Source organism: Heterodontus francisci, chromosome 35 (assembly GCF_036365525.1).
Source record: "Heterodontus francisci isolate sHetFra1 chromosome 35, sHetFra1.hap1, whole genome shotgun sequence".
NCBI classification, from domain to species: Eukaryota; Metazoa; Chordata; class Chondrichthyes; order Heterodontiformes; family Heterodontidae; genus Heterodontus; species Heterodontus francisci.
In genome coordinates, this window is record NC_090405.1 from 36,316,818 (window position 1) to 36,330,223 (window position 13,406).

The 13,406-nt window shown below is 43.2% G+C and overlaps 1 protein-coding gene across 6 annotated transcripts in view; it reads right to left on the minus strand.

Moving 5' to 3' along the window:
• Positions 1-13,406, minus strand: part of LOC137350609 (zinc finger protein 609-like) — a 209,871-nt gene that overhangs the window by 187,171 nt on the left and 9,294 nt on the right. For 5 of the 6 annotated variants that reach the window (XM_068015340.1, XM_068015338.1, XM_068015336.1 and 2 more), the window contains exon 2: positions 1,449-2,353. In XM_068015340.1, coding sequence (XP_067871441.1) covers positions 1,449-2,228 — 780 coding nt within the window. In that variant the 5' untranslated portion in view covers positions 2,229-2,353. Of the gene's footprint in view, positions 1-1,448; positions 2,354-3,538; positions 3,625-13,406 lie in introns of those variants that run through there. The other variant, XM_068015335.1, reaches the window with a different exon arrangement.

Here is a 13,406-nt window from a genome sequence, read left to right on the forward strand (position 1 = left end):
GACTATCGCACTTGGGAGTCACTAGCTGGTTAAAAAGGGAAATGGCGACACATCCTGCTGATGTGCACTACCACGATGACCAGTGGCTACGGCAGCTTGGCAACAGATGCCAACACTGAAAACAACTATTCACAACGTCACTTGGCAGCTTCACATGTGGCACTTTGGGCAGAACCTGCCTCTCAAGGATTGGTCTTCACAGTCTTCAACAAAGGTGCACAAAGAGAAGACACCCCGTCTAAATGGATTGTTTACTGCATGTCCATCATCTTTCATAGATGGAAGGATGCCAACAACAAATAGAGAGGAAAGAAGCAGCTTACATTTTTACAGCACCTTTCATGACATCAGGGTTTACATAGCCAATGATGTATTTTTTATATATTGCAACCTTTTTTTCATTCATTCTTGGGATGTGACATTGCTGGCAAGGCCAGCATTTATTGCCCATCCCTAATTGCCCTTGAGAAGGTGGTGGTGAGCCACCTTCTTGAACTGCTGCAGTGTATGTGTTGCAGGTGCACGCACAGAGCTATTAAGTAGGGAGTTCCAGGATTTTGACCCAGTGAGAGAGAAGGAATGGCGATATAATTCCAATTCAGGTTAGTATATGGCTTGGAGGGGAACTTGCAGCTGGTGGTGTTTCTTTCCTCTGCTGCCCTTGTCCTTCCAGGTGGTAGAGGTCATGGGTTTGGAAGGTGCCGAAGGAGAGTTGCTGCAATGCATCTTGTAAATGGTACTCACTGCTGCCACTATGCACTGGTGGTGGAGGGAGCGAATATTTAAGGTGCTGGAGGGGGTGCCAAACAAGCGGGCTGCATTGTCTTGGATGGTGTCAAGCTGTTCAAGTGGCATGGTGGCAATACAATGAAACAGCAGCAGACTCCACGCTCCACCAGGTTGTGAGAATTAATTAAACTTGACCCCCAATTTCCCCCACCCAGTGACTTCAACACAGACAACAAGGTGCACAATCCTCATTTAGTGAGATCAGGTTTAAGTGTCGATCATTATTACAGCACTGGGACCCAGTTCCTCTGGGCTAGCTTAAATCTAAACGTTTAAACGGCAATTCTCACCATCACTTCAAAAAAATCTAACTGCATACAGCATCAAGTATTCTAGCACTCTTTGGCTCATTTCTCTGCAATTATTTCTCGTTGAGCAGCTGATGTCACCTGGGCAGGTAAATGGCAGCCTGGTGTACAGAGCAAGCAAACTGAGTCTGTACTACCCAGTTAATAAGTTCTCCCACTGGTATTAATTCATCCCCCATGCAACATCCCCAATAAATGCTCCGCCCAATGTCCCTAATGATGTCATGAGCATTCAGAGTTAAACAAAAACATGTCAAACTGGACCTCTTCCTACAAGGTCAGATTAACAAGTAACAATCCCATTACTATATTGGAATTTATCAAAGGATTCGAAACTACCACTGCTCTTACCTTCTCTGTTTTGATCTTCTTCAGTGGTCGACACTCGCTCTCAACTTCCTCTGACTCAGTTTTAATTCCCAACAGGTTGGAGATGGTGTTGCTATCCACTGGTGCATTTCCTAAATCCAGCAATTGAACTGCAGCCCCATCTGTGCAGCTTGCACCCTGAGCACATTCAAATGAGCTGCTCTTTGTTCCTGACCCCAACCCCAGCTGTTGTGCAGCATTTGGATCGTTCCCAGGAGGTGGCTGCGCACCTCCACTGCTCTCACTTCTATCTTTTTTGCTTTTGCTCGATCCACCCTCTTTTTCCTTTTTCGATCCGGCTCCATTCCGGGCAGTCTTTGGGCCCTTTTCCGACCCTTTGGATGTGCTGTTGGAAGACCCCAGTCCACTGGGATTCGTCATATCCCCAGAACGCCCCTGTATCTCTTTCTTCCCATTTCCCGATTCTCCCACAGTGTAGAGGGAAGCAGCAGATACAGATTTACCCCCATCCTTTGCATTTTTGCTCCTCTTAGCCTTCGATTTGCTCTCCTTGGCCTGAGGTGCTTGAACTGGTGTGACAAACTTGATATTCTCTGGGAGAGCTGCCACTGCGCTTGGCACTGGGATGCTCCCATCTTTTGACCCTGACATCTCCATTTTCTGCTGGTCTTTTTCCAAGTCTGCGTCCAAGTCAATAATTAAATTCCCAACTCCGATATCCCACTCATCCCCACTGTCGTAGGCATCAACAGCATTCGAATCCACACCTTTCCCAGCTGAACTACTGCTGCTTAAGGACATCTTAGATTCAGCTTCCTTGTGAAAAGATCTCTTTCTCTGCTCAGTGGCCCTGGACTAGTGCCGGTGTGTTAGGTTCTTATCGTGCCCTCCTCACAACTTCTCCTTCGATGTGAGTGCATCATTGCCTGGAAAAGGTAAAAAATTGTGCATGAGACACAAACAAACATCAGTGGACAGAAAAATTAACTGCCAGTGAACCACCAAGGCACATAAGTTATATGATACCAATCTACTACACATCAAAACACAGAAAAGCCACTCAGGTGCAATCTACCAGCTGGCGGTGAGCGCCAGGCAATGATGGGCGAATAACAAGAGGGCAATGACGGGCACAGAAGTATCAAGGCAATAACTAGCAGAGAAATTGGCAGGCTGCAGACATGATAAGATAGACTGGAGTACAGAAAAGAATTCATGCTAGTTCAGAACCAGATATATATTTTAATCCCAATAAACCCAAAGCAGGTTTTCCATGACGGGTAGACATGCCACAGAAATTGAATTAAATGCAATATTTTGCCAATAAAACAAGTTGGTGAATGCCAGGGTTGAGAGCTTTGCCAAGACAATGCTGTCAAAAACAATTGCCTTTTGAGCCAGCTCTAATTTTCTACAGTCAAACAGGATACCAGCACTTTAGAACAGGATGGTAAACAATGTGGGGCAGAGCGTTCAACCAATATTCGGTGACGGAAAAAAAAACATGTTGAAAAACTGCAATCCTTTCCAGTTAACGCTCACTCCTTCTTGCCTTCACCTTTCCCTGCCCATCTAATCCTCAATGGAGATCAAAGTGCACAGCACTTTAGCCCTCATTCCATCATTAAAAACATGCCCACAGGCTATTCAGAGCCACTCACTGCGTCTTCAGCGAAAGACATAAGTTGATTTGAACTCTTGCCCTTTACCTGTTGTTACACACTCCCCTTTTTGTTCTCTTGGACAAGTCCTGACTTGTCCTCACCAGTCCTATAAAAGGGTTACTTTATATTCAGGCTTACTCTAGCACTTCTCTCAAAGAATAACATCGAAAACATTAACCTAGCTTTCTCTTTCAGATGCAGATTGATCTGCTGTGCTTTTCCACCCTTTTGCATTCTTCTTTAAGACAGCTACCTGGGTTTTTTCTTGATTTTCTCTCCAACCCCTCAAAGACACTTACCGGCACCTTCCCTCACATTAAAAGGGTGGGGCAGAGTCCAAAGGGCAGACAACACATGCGAAAAGGCTCAGTGAGATGGGCTGAAAGGCATTCCTTGTTCCTACATTCTTAAAATTAAACAAAAGGCTTTAATGTATAACGCAGTCACCTTAGTGGTTAACCGCAAGCTTGCTGTGGTGGTTATTCCAATTGCTTCCAAGTTCAGTCAGAAACAACAGGTGGGAAAATGCAGGAATTTTGCAACCTGAATACAGAAAAAAGGCTTTATCATGTCATCAGGACGTCCTCAAAGTGCTTTACACAAATGGATTACTTTTGAAGTGCAGTCACTGTCATGTAAGTCAACGCAAAAGCCATTTTGCATACATAGCAAATAAACTTGTTTTTGGGTAAGCAAAGGATTTGGCCACGCCATCAGGAAAACACCCTGCTCTTTAAACAGTGCATGAAATCTTTAACCTCCATTTGAGCAACCAGACATATTAATGGTCTTATCCCAACCACAGCAGCACTGAATCAAGTGTCAGCCTAGATTATGCAGTCAAGTTCACGGTTGGGTTTAGACCCACAACCTTCCAACTGTGGAACAGAATTTCTCCCTGTTGAACCATGCTGACACAGCCTGTCAATCTACAGGATTGGTCCCAACACTATGCTCTTTTAACCTTAATCTACAAACCCAATTTTTCTGTATCCATTCTTATGTTAAATTCTAACCACAGTTATCAAAGATTATGCTATGAATTTGCCAGTTAAAGAGCAATCACAGGCAACACAATGAATTTATTAAGAAGGTAAGATGGTTGAAAAATCAATTCTAGATATATCTAGTGGAGTGATAAATACAAACTAACATGATACTCGGGTTGTTCAGTACATCACAGGATTTTATAGAATACAATCATAGATGTGTACAACACAAAAGGAGGTGCCCATTTGGCCAATCGTTTCTGTGCCAGCCAAACAAAAAAGCGATTCAGCCGGATCTGACTTTCCAGCTCTTGGTCAGAAAACCTTGTATGTTACAGCACTTCAAGTGCATATGCAAGTACATTTTAATGAGTTGAGGGTTTCTGCCTCTACTACCCTTTCAGGCAGTCAGCTCCAGACCCCCACATCCTCTAGGTGAAAAGATCTCCCCTCAATTCCCCTCTAGTCCTTCTACCAATTACTTTAAATCTTATCCCCACTGGTTGTTGACCTTTATTTTACTGGTTCATGGGATTAGAGCATCGCTGGCATGGCCAACATTTATTGCCCATCCCTAGTTGCCCTTGAGAAGGTGTGGGTAAACCACCTTCTTGAGCCACTGCAGTCCTTATGGTGTAGGTACACCCACAGTGCTGTTAGGGAGGGTGTTTTGACCCAGCCACAGTGAAGGAACGGCAATATAGTTCCAGCCAGGATAGTGCGTGGCTTGGAGGGAAACTTGCAGGTGGTGGTGTTCCATGCATCTGCTACCCTTGTCCTTCCGGGTGGTAGAGGTCGCAGGTTTGGAAGGTGCTGTTGAAGGAGCCTTGGCAAGTTGCAGCAGTGCATCTTGTAGATGGTACACACTTTTGCCACTGTGCATCACTGGTGGAGGGAGTGAATGTTGAAGGTGGTGGATGGGATACCAATCAAGCGGGCTACTTTGTCCTGGATGGTGTTGAGCTTTTCTTTGTTGGAGCTGGACTCATTTAGCAAGTGGAGAGTATTCCATCACACTCCTGACTTGTGCCTTGTAGAAGGTGGGCAGGTTTTGGGGAGTCAGAAGGTGAGTTACCCCCTGCAGAATTCCCAGCCTCTGACCTGCTCTTGTAGCCACAGCATTCATATGGCTGGTCCATGGTAACCCCCAGAATGTTGATGGTGGAGGATTCAGCAATAGTAATGCCATTGAACACATGCTAAGGGAAATAGGTCCTTCCTATCCACTCAATCTAAGCCCCTCATAATTTCATACACCTCAATAAAATCTACCTCTAGCCTCCTCTGTTTGAAAAAAACGAAAAACAAAAGCAGAAATATTTGACAATTTACAGAGTTAAAGCTAACAGACCCTGCCTGTGTGGAGTTTGCAAGTTCTCCCTGTGACCGCATGGGTTTCCGCCAGGTGCCCCAGTTTCCTCCCACAGCCAAAGACTTGCGGGTTGATAGGCAAATTGGCCATTGTAAATTGCCCCTAGTGTAGGTAGGTGGTAGGAGAATGGTGGGGATGTGGTAGGGAATATAGGATTAATAATGTAGGATTAGTATAAATGGGTGGTTGTTGGTCGGCACAGACTCGGTGGGCCGAAGGACCTGTTTCAGTGCTGTATCTCTCTATGACTCTATGACACCCCTGGACGGGACATATACCCCTGGCTGCTTAAGGAAACCAGGCTGGAAATTTTTTGGACCACCGACTGTTATCAAGGAAGAGTTGCTAAACAGTAAGAGGGTTCTGCATGATTGGGAGAAACTAATGTAATCATCTCTAAAAAGGGTGATAATTTGACCCCCACAAATACAAGCCCATTAATTAACCCAATATCAACAACAGGTTCAAAACTAGCTTATCTAGTTAAAGAGGGAAAGTTGAAGCAACACACCTCATAACTCAAATAATTTTCTTCTGTCATAACCAAAGCAATTTGAAGTAACTTTGAAGAGTAGTCAGCACCTGATTAATAGTAATAAAAACAAACAGATAGCCCATGGTTACAGAATGGGACATCATACACGATAAACCTCTGACTTTCTCCATGATATTGAAGATAAAATTGTGCAACTCCTCATTGTTTAGAGCCATGCGGAAGACTTCTAATTGAATTAAAAGCTACAGGAAGCTAGGGTAGAGTAAAGGTCTGGATAAGAAGCTGCTTAAGATAGGAAATAAGGGTACTTGCAACTGACACCATTTCCATTCTACCTTGTATGTACAAAGGATGAAGTTTCATGCTGCGATACCATCCAGGAGCAAGTTCCAGAAACAGAAATCTTCTGCTAAAGAAAGATGGTGGATTGATGGTCACATCTCCTGATATTGCAGAGGCTGAATATCAGATGGTGTAAGGCATCCTAGAGACTTTAAGCATTCAGATTAGAACTGTACAAAGCTCAGGGGCAAGAAGATGGGTCAACTCTGCAAACAAGGCTGGATTGTTCCATCACTTTAAATCTCCCCTGCCTCCCGCTCAATGGGAACTATACAGCTCCACAATAAATGCAACATATCTGTCCCCACAACTCAGCTGAAGTTCTTGCGGGGGGACCCTTTCGCTTTCTCATCTCATGAACACTGCCCAGTCTTACAACACGCTTGTAAACACAACCATTTCATTCCAGAAACCCATGATTTGAAACATGTAGCAGGAAGGAACTATTTTGTTCTGAATCCTGTGGGTGGAAGTGTGCAATCTTGTGAGACTTGAGGACATTTGTGCAAATAAGTCACGTGTATCAACCAGTCATCAATTACTGGCCCTACTTACAAAATGAGAACTATCAACAACAACTTGCATTTATATAGCACCTTTAAAGTAGTAAAATGTCCCAAGGCACTTCACAGGAGTGTTACCAGATAAAACCTGACACCGAACCATATAAAGAGATAATGGGGGCAGGTGAACAAAAGCTTGGTCAAGCAGGCAGGTTTTAAGGAACAAATTAAAGGAGAAAAGAGAGAGGTCGAGAGGAGGAGAGGTTTAGGGACGGTATTCCAGTCCTTCGGGACTAGGCAGCTGAAGGCATGGGCACCAAGAGTGGAACAAAGAAAACTGGGGATGCACAAGAGGCCAGAATTGGTGAAGCTCAGAGATCTCAGAGGGTTGTAGGTCTGGTGAAGGTTATAGAGAAATGAAGGGGTGAGACCATGAAGCAATTTGAACAGATTAGAATATCCATTTTGCCCTAATCCCACGTAAAATAATAGAATATCAACGCAGATTATTTTGTGCGATAATAAATTGCAGTCAAAATGGATTCAGATGGGGGAAACGCCGCCAAACCAATGGCACGCCCAAGACAGGATTGTACTTGACTTCCAAAAAGCATTTCACAAAGTTCCACATAAATGGCTATTAGTTAAGTTTAAAGCAGCAAGGATTCAGGGTAAAACTGACTGAAGGGTGGAAAGCAATGAGTAATTTTTAGTGTTACCTCAGGATGGCTAACTGAGTGGAATGCTCCCAGGATCAGTATTGGGAACACTACAGTTACTAATTCGTTGAGGTAATTTGGATTCGAACCTAATGCAAATCCGTCAAATTTACAGATGATAACAAACCAGGAGGGGCATTGAAATCAGAAGGAGGGCAGAAACTATGGAATGATTGGACTAAATATCCAAATAGGCAGAAAAATAGGTGAAATATGATGGAGACAAATAGAAAGCCCTACACATCAGGAGGAAAAAAGGCTAACACATGTACTAGACGAATGGTGTTAAAATTGCCAAAGATGAAGTTGAAGAGGCCTGGCAGTCCACGAAGACGTGATATGTCCAACCAATGATAAACAACAAAGTCCATTAGAGAGAATTACATAGATTCTATGGTACAGCATCAGGCCATTCAGCTTAAGTGGTCTATACTGGTGGTTACACGCCACACGAGCCTCTGTCCACTCTGCTCCCATATCCCTCTATTCCCTTCCCCCTCATGTAGGCAACAAGCCAATGCTTCAACACTCTCTGATTCATACTCCATGTGGCAGTGTATTCCACAACTCACCACTTTCTGTAAAAAAAATACTTCCTCCTAAATTCTTTATTTCCACTGTTAGCAGCTATCATATTTATGCCTCCTGGTTCTTAACTCACCCATGTGAAAACTGTTATTCCACATCCACCCTACTGAACCCTTCATAATTTTAAAGACAGCTATTAGGCCTCCTCTTAATCTTCTCTTTTCCAGAGAAAAGAGACACAGCTTGCTCAATGCTTCCTGATAGTTGCATCCTCCCAATTCTGGGAACATCCTTGTAAATCTAACAAGGCAGCTGTAATGGGGAGAAGTTGAGGATCATTCTGGATGGAGGTACCAAGTTGGGTTAAATGACTTACTCATTTTTAATTATCTTGAGATTTGATCTGGATGATTCAAACTGGAGATGAAGCAGTAATGGTCTACATTGTTTATTTCCATTTAATATTACAGCGTAAGCATGTATGAATTACTGAACCATATCTACCTGAATATCACTCCAACTATAGTTAAGACTGAGTAGTGCAGAATTAGCTTTACTCTGGTTAAAGAGCACATGAAGAGTTTTTCAGTTGAAAAGCAATTACTTGTAGAGTGATGATCAAAGCCAGTCAATCAACGAACAGTCGTAATATGCGGAATAAAGCTCCCTCGGCTCCAACCTCAAGACCACCTTCTAACTGTGTTGTTCTTTGATTTCCCACACGAGCCACTTTGTGGACTCAAGTGAAATTTCCCATTTAGTATTAAGTGAGGGTCAGCTTGTGTCAAAGTTCACTGGAAACTGCTGGCCCACGGGGGAAGACTGCCAACCTCATTTCATGTCAAAGTCTGACAGCCCAGCAGACAAAGGAGACTTTAAACCCATCAGCCTGGGTGGAATTTGAACCCAAGGTACCAGAGATGAAAGGCTCGTGTCTAATCTACCATATCACCCTGTTCCTTCACCATGAACAGCTAAAAAGCATTAAGCATGAATGTAACCCAGATTTGTAACCCAAAAAAAAGCTTAAATAAGCACTGAAAATTGGAAATCTTAATTATGGGCAATTTGGTGAAATTAATTTCTACTTCAGTTAGGATAGAATGAAAACAAATCATTTCAGATTCAGAATATTGTACACAAAATATTGTGTTGAGGCAACAAGCAGTTTCCATACATAGATTGCCAGTGTATTTTGGAAAATAGAGGCTTAGATAGTGGTTCTAACACAGAATGACAATGCATTGTCCAAGGCCACAGCTCATGTGGTAAATTTTCCAAATCAAGAAGCCAGGTGCTTCCCCACAGAGAACTGAAAACAAACAGTCAATTCAGACCACGACTATACACTTCCCAGCTCCTGAAACAGCAGTAATGCACAATGTGCATAGCCTCCCTCTCAGCCAGAGTGTCTAGGGGGAGGAAAATGATTTAAATGGGGAAACCAAAAGAAATTGAAACAAATATTTAGAAGTTCAGTCTCCTTCAGTAGGTTCAGTTCATAACAAACTGGGTCTGCTTGGCCCATGTTAAATGGCAGAGCAAAGCCCAGTCCAGAATTAAAGGTGCCAACAAAACACTGCTTTATTGCAAGAAACAAAGATCCTCTTGGCAGTGACAAGGTATCATACCATCTTCGCCCGAAGCTTCTTTGGGGAAAGGAAAAACAAAATTACTCTTGTTCCCCTCATCCTGCCAAGAGTAGGCCGATAGAATTACTTGGAAACAGGCCATTCAACACAACTGAACCCTGCCAGTGTTTATGTTCCACAAGAGCTGCCTCCCATCTTTCACCTAACTCTATCAGCATTCTTCTATTCCTTTTTCCCTCATGTACTTATCTTCGCCTTAAATGCATCTGTGCTATTCATCTCAACTACTCCCACTCTCTGGGTAAAGATGGTTCTCCTGAATTCCCCAATGGATTGAGTGACTTTCTTATATTTATAGCAGCTAGTTTTAGCCTCCTCTACAGATGGGACACATCTTCTACTCTATCAAACCCTTTCATAATCACAAAGACATCTATCAGGTCACACCTCTTCTCTTTTCTCCCAGAATAAAAGCCCCAGCCTGTTCAATTTTTTCTGGTAGGTATAACCTCAGTTCTGGTACTATCCTTGTAAAATTGTTTTTGCACCTTCTCCAGTGCCTCGATATCCTTTTTATAATATGGACACCAGAACTGTGCACAGAAAGCTACATGAAAATTCATATGAAGGGTGAGAGCAGGGGCAGAGGGTCCATGAGCAGCAGAGTGAGATAAAGGGAAAATAGGGAAATGCACTTGGCTCCATAAAGCATACGCTTGCCTCGAATTCTGGAACTTTGAGCACGGAATCTTAAATTTCATCCCAATAATTTAAGTAAATAGCCAACAAGGCAAGCAAAGGTCAGATCCAAATATAGAACTCCAATGGAATAAACCTCTTCCTATTTACTTTTGTGCTGTTGCATTCCTCATCTTACCTCACAGCTGCACACAATCTTCATCCAACCATAACATCTCCCCAGGTAATGCTCAACCCATCAAATGCAATTCAACCAACTACCAGATCTCAGTGTGAGCCATTGGTGCCAATTGAACACCCAGGCACTGTAGCATAAAATGTACATTTTGAAGAGATGTTGTGACTGAATTAAGAGATGAAGGATTGAATGGCTGGAGTAAGGAGAACTGGAAGGTGGTTATATTATCTGTAGTATATGTAAAGCCTAGGACAGGAAAAGATTTCTTAACAAAGCGATCAACCACGGGGCACAGACTCGTAGCTTAAAGAAAATACTCTGGCATTGTCCACAGTCAGTTAATGAACAGAGACAGAGTTGAAAGAGTTTATAAACCCAGTCCATACAGTGGCCAGAGCCTGCAAATACAAGATGATAGTTGACACAGAAAAATTATTTCTATTAACATTTCCCATTTAAAGACATTCATTTATATAGCACCTTGCACAACTTCAGGACACCCCAAAGTGCTTCCTAGACAATTAAATCCTTTAAGTGTACTGACTGTTGGAATATAGGAAACATGACAGCCAATTTGTACACAGCAAGCTCCCACAAACCACGATATAATAATGACCAGATCATTTATTTTACTGATGTTGGTTGAAGGATAAATATTAACCAGGGTACTGGGGAGAACACCCCTGCTCAACTTCAAAACATTGCCATGGGATCTTTTATGCCGACCAGAGAGGTAGATGGAACCTCGGTTGAATATAACTTACAATGGTAAATGGTAACAAAACAGGGACGTAAGGTCTGTGGACATCAAGTGCCTATTCTACATATAACATACATATAAGAATTCTAAAACAGGTTTTAAACACCGTGAATCTCGAAACATTCTCTATTTCAAAGGAGGGGAAACGACATGAGTACTGATACTCCCCCCGAGATTCTCTCCCAGTAAACTGAAACTTGCCAGGACAGTCCATGTTTTAAGTCCGATAAAAAACAGCATCAGCTGCCAAAAGAAAATTCAGTGTAGAAAACATGTCTTATTAGGATGCAACCCAGGAAGTAATGCACCACTGGGTCAAAAGAAGAGAGACAAAACTTCAGAAATCTAATGACAGCCAGACAAACAAATTCAGTAACCACTGGGACCACCCTGGATGCACTGCACACATTTGGCTAAAATCCTACATTACAGTACTTTACTTTCCACTACTTCCAGTACAGTCTCTGGCCAACCAGCAGGTTAAAATGCTGCATTTCCAAGGGAACTCTCCATCCCAAGTACATACACTAACTGCATGGGGTCCTAGTGCTCAGAAAGCACTCATAATACCTTTTCCCTTTCTGCGAATGACTTCTAAACATTGTGCAGCAGATGGATCAAATCAAAGGTGAGCTGACAGCACCTTCTGCCCCAGAGAAGGCACTGCTCAGCAAACTAGAGACCACGCGGCAGATACCCTCAACAGAGTTCATCCATGTACTATTTGGAAATGACAAACTCATTTTCCTAGCTAGTCAGAGAAGCAAAAGCAGAGCACAGCCTGAAGGTCAATACGTTAAAGAGCTTACAGTCTCATTTTTACACCAGCTCTCCTTGACTAAACACCTAAGATACGCATTTAAACATCAAATATACATTCAATCCCAGGACAGCTGTGCTCAAGAGCCAGCTGCACCTCTCCTCTGTTTATGTCTGTTAGCAAGACTGCTCCTGACAAAAACCTGAGCATTAATCAGGTAAATGGAGAGCAGACCCTGGAACATGGAAACCATATAGACATAGGTCTCGAGGGTTTACATGGACAGTGGAAGAATTATACATCTGCTGACATCACCTCTAGACAAATGGGGAAGTGCTTCCTACAACACTCTGCTACTCCAGCTCTTTAGCTGACATTAATTCCTGGCCTTTGTAATGAAAGACGGTGGGGTGCAACAGGGAGGGGTAAGAGAGAATTTGCTGTTTATATTGTTTTTCAGCCACTGCTCCCATTGCCTGGGGAGTCCTCCAGCTGAAGGGACAACGGTCGGATTTTTATTAAAGCAGCAGTCAGGACTGCCCATTTTCTGGTGGCCAACATAGGCCACTGTAAACACATCAGAACATAAACCTCCTGACATCAACGCACAAGGATTTTACTGCACTAGAATTTCATGCAATTATATCATGCATGCACTGTAGACAGTCTGTCATGGGAGTTCTCCCAGTGCACCCCACAACCCATCACAAAAATATAGGTTATCTGGTCATTTATGTCATTGCTGTTTGTGAGATCATAACTGTAAACAAATTGTCATAGTCAAGCGTTTTACAGCACAGAAACAGGCCCAACGCGCCTGCGCCGACCATCAAGTACCCATCCAGTCTAATCCCATTTTCCGCACTTGGCCCCTAGCTTTGTATGCGATGACCTTTCAAGTGCTCATCTAAATACTTCTTAAATGTTGTGAGGGTTCCTGCCTCTACCACCACTTCAGGCAGTGTGTTCCAGATTCCAACCAACCTCTGGGTGAAAAAATATTTCCTCAAATCCCCTCTAAACCTCCTGCTCCTTGCCTTAAATCTATGTCCCCTTGTCCCCTGGTTATTGACCCTTCCCATCTATCCTATCAATGCCCCTCATAATTTTGTATACCTCAATCAGGTCCCCCGTCCGCCTTCTCTGCTCTAAGGAAAACAGTCCCAGCCGATCCAGTTTCTCTTCATAACTGAAATGCTCCAGCCCAGGCAACATCCTGGTGAATCTCCTCTTCGCCCTCTCCAGTGCAATCACATCCTTCCTATAGTGTGGTGCCCAGAACTGTATACAGTACTCCAGCTGTGGCCTAACCAGCGTTTTATACAGCTCCATCATAACCTCTTATCTACCTGTGCTGCTGCTTTCAGTAATCTACGG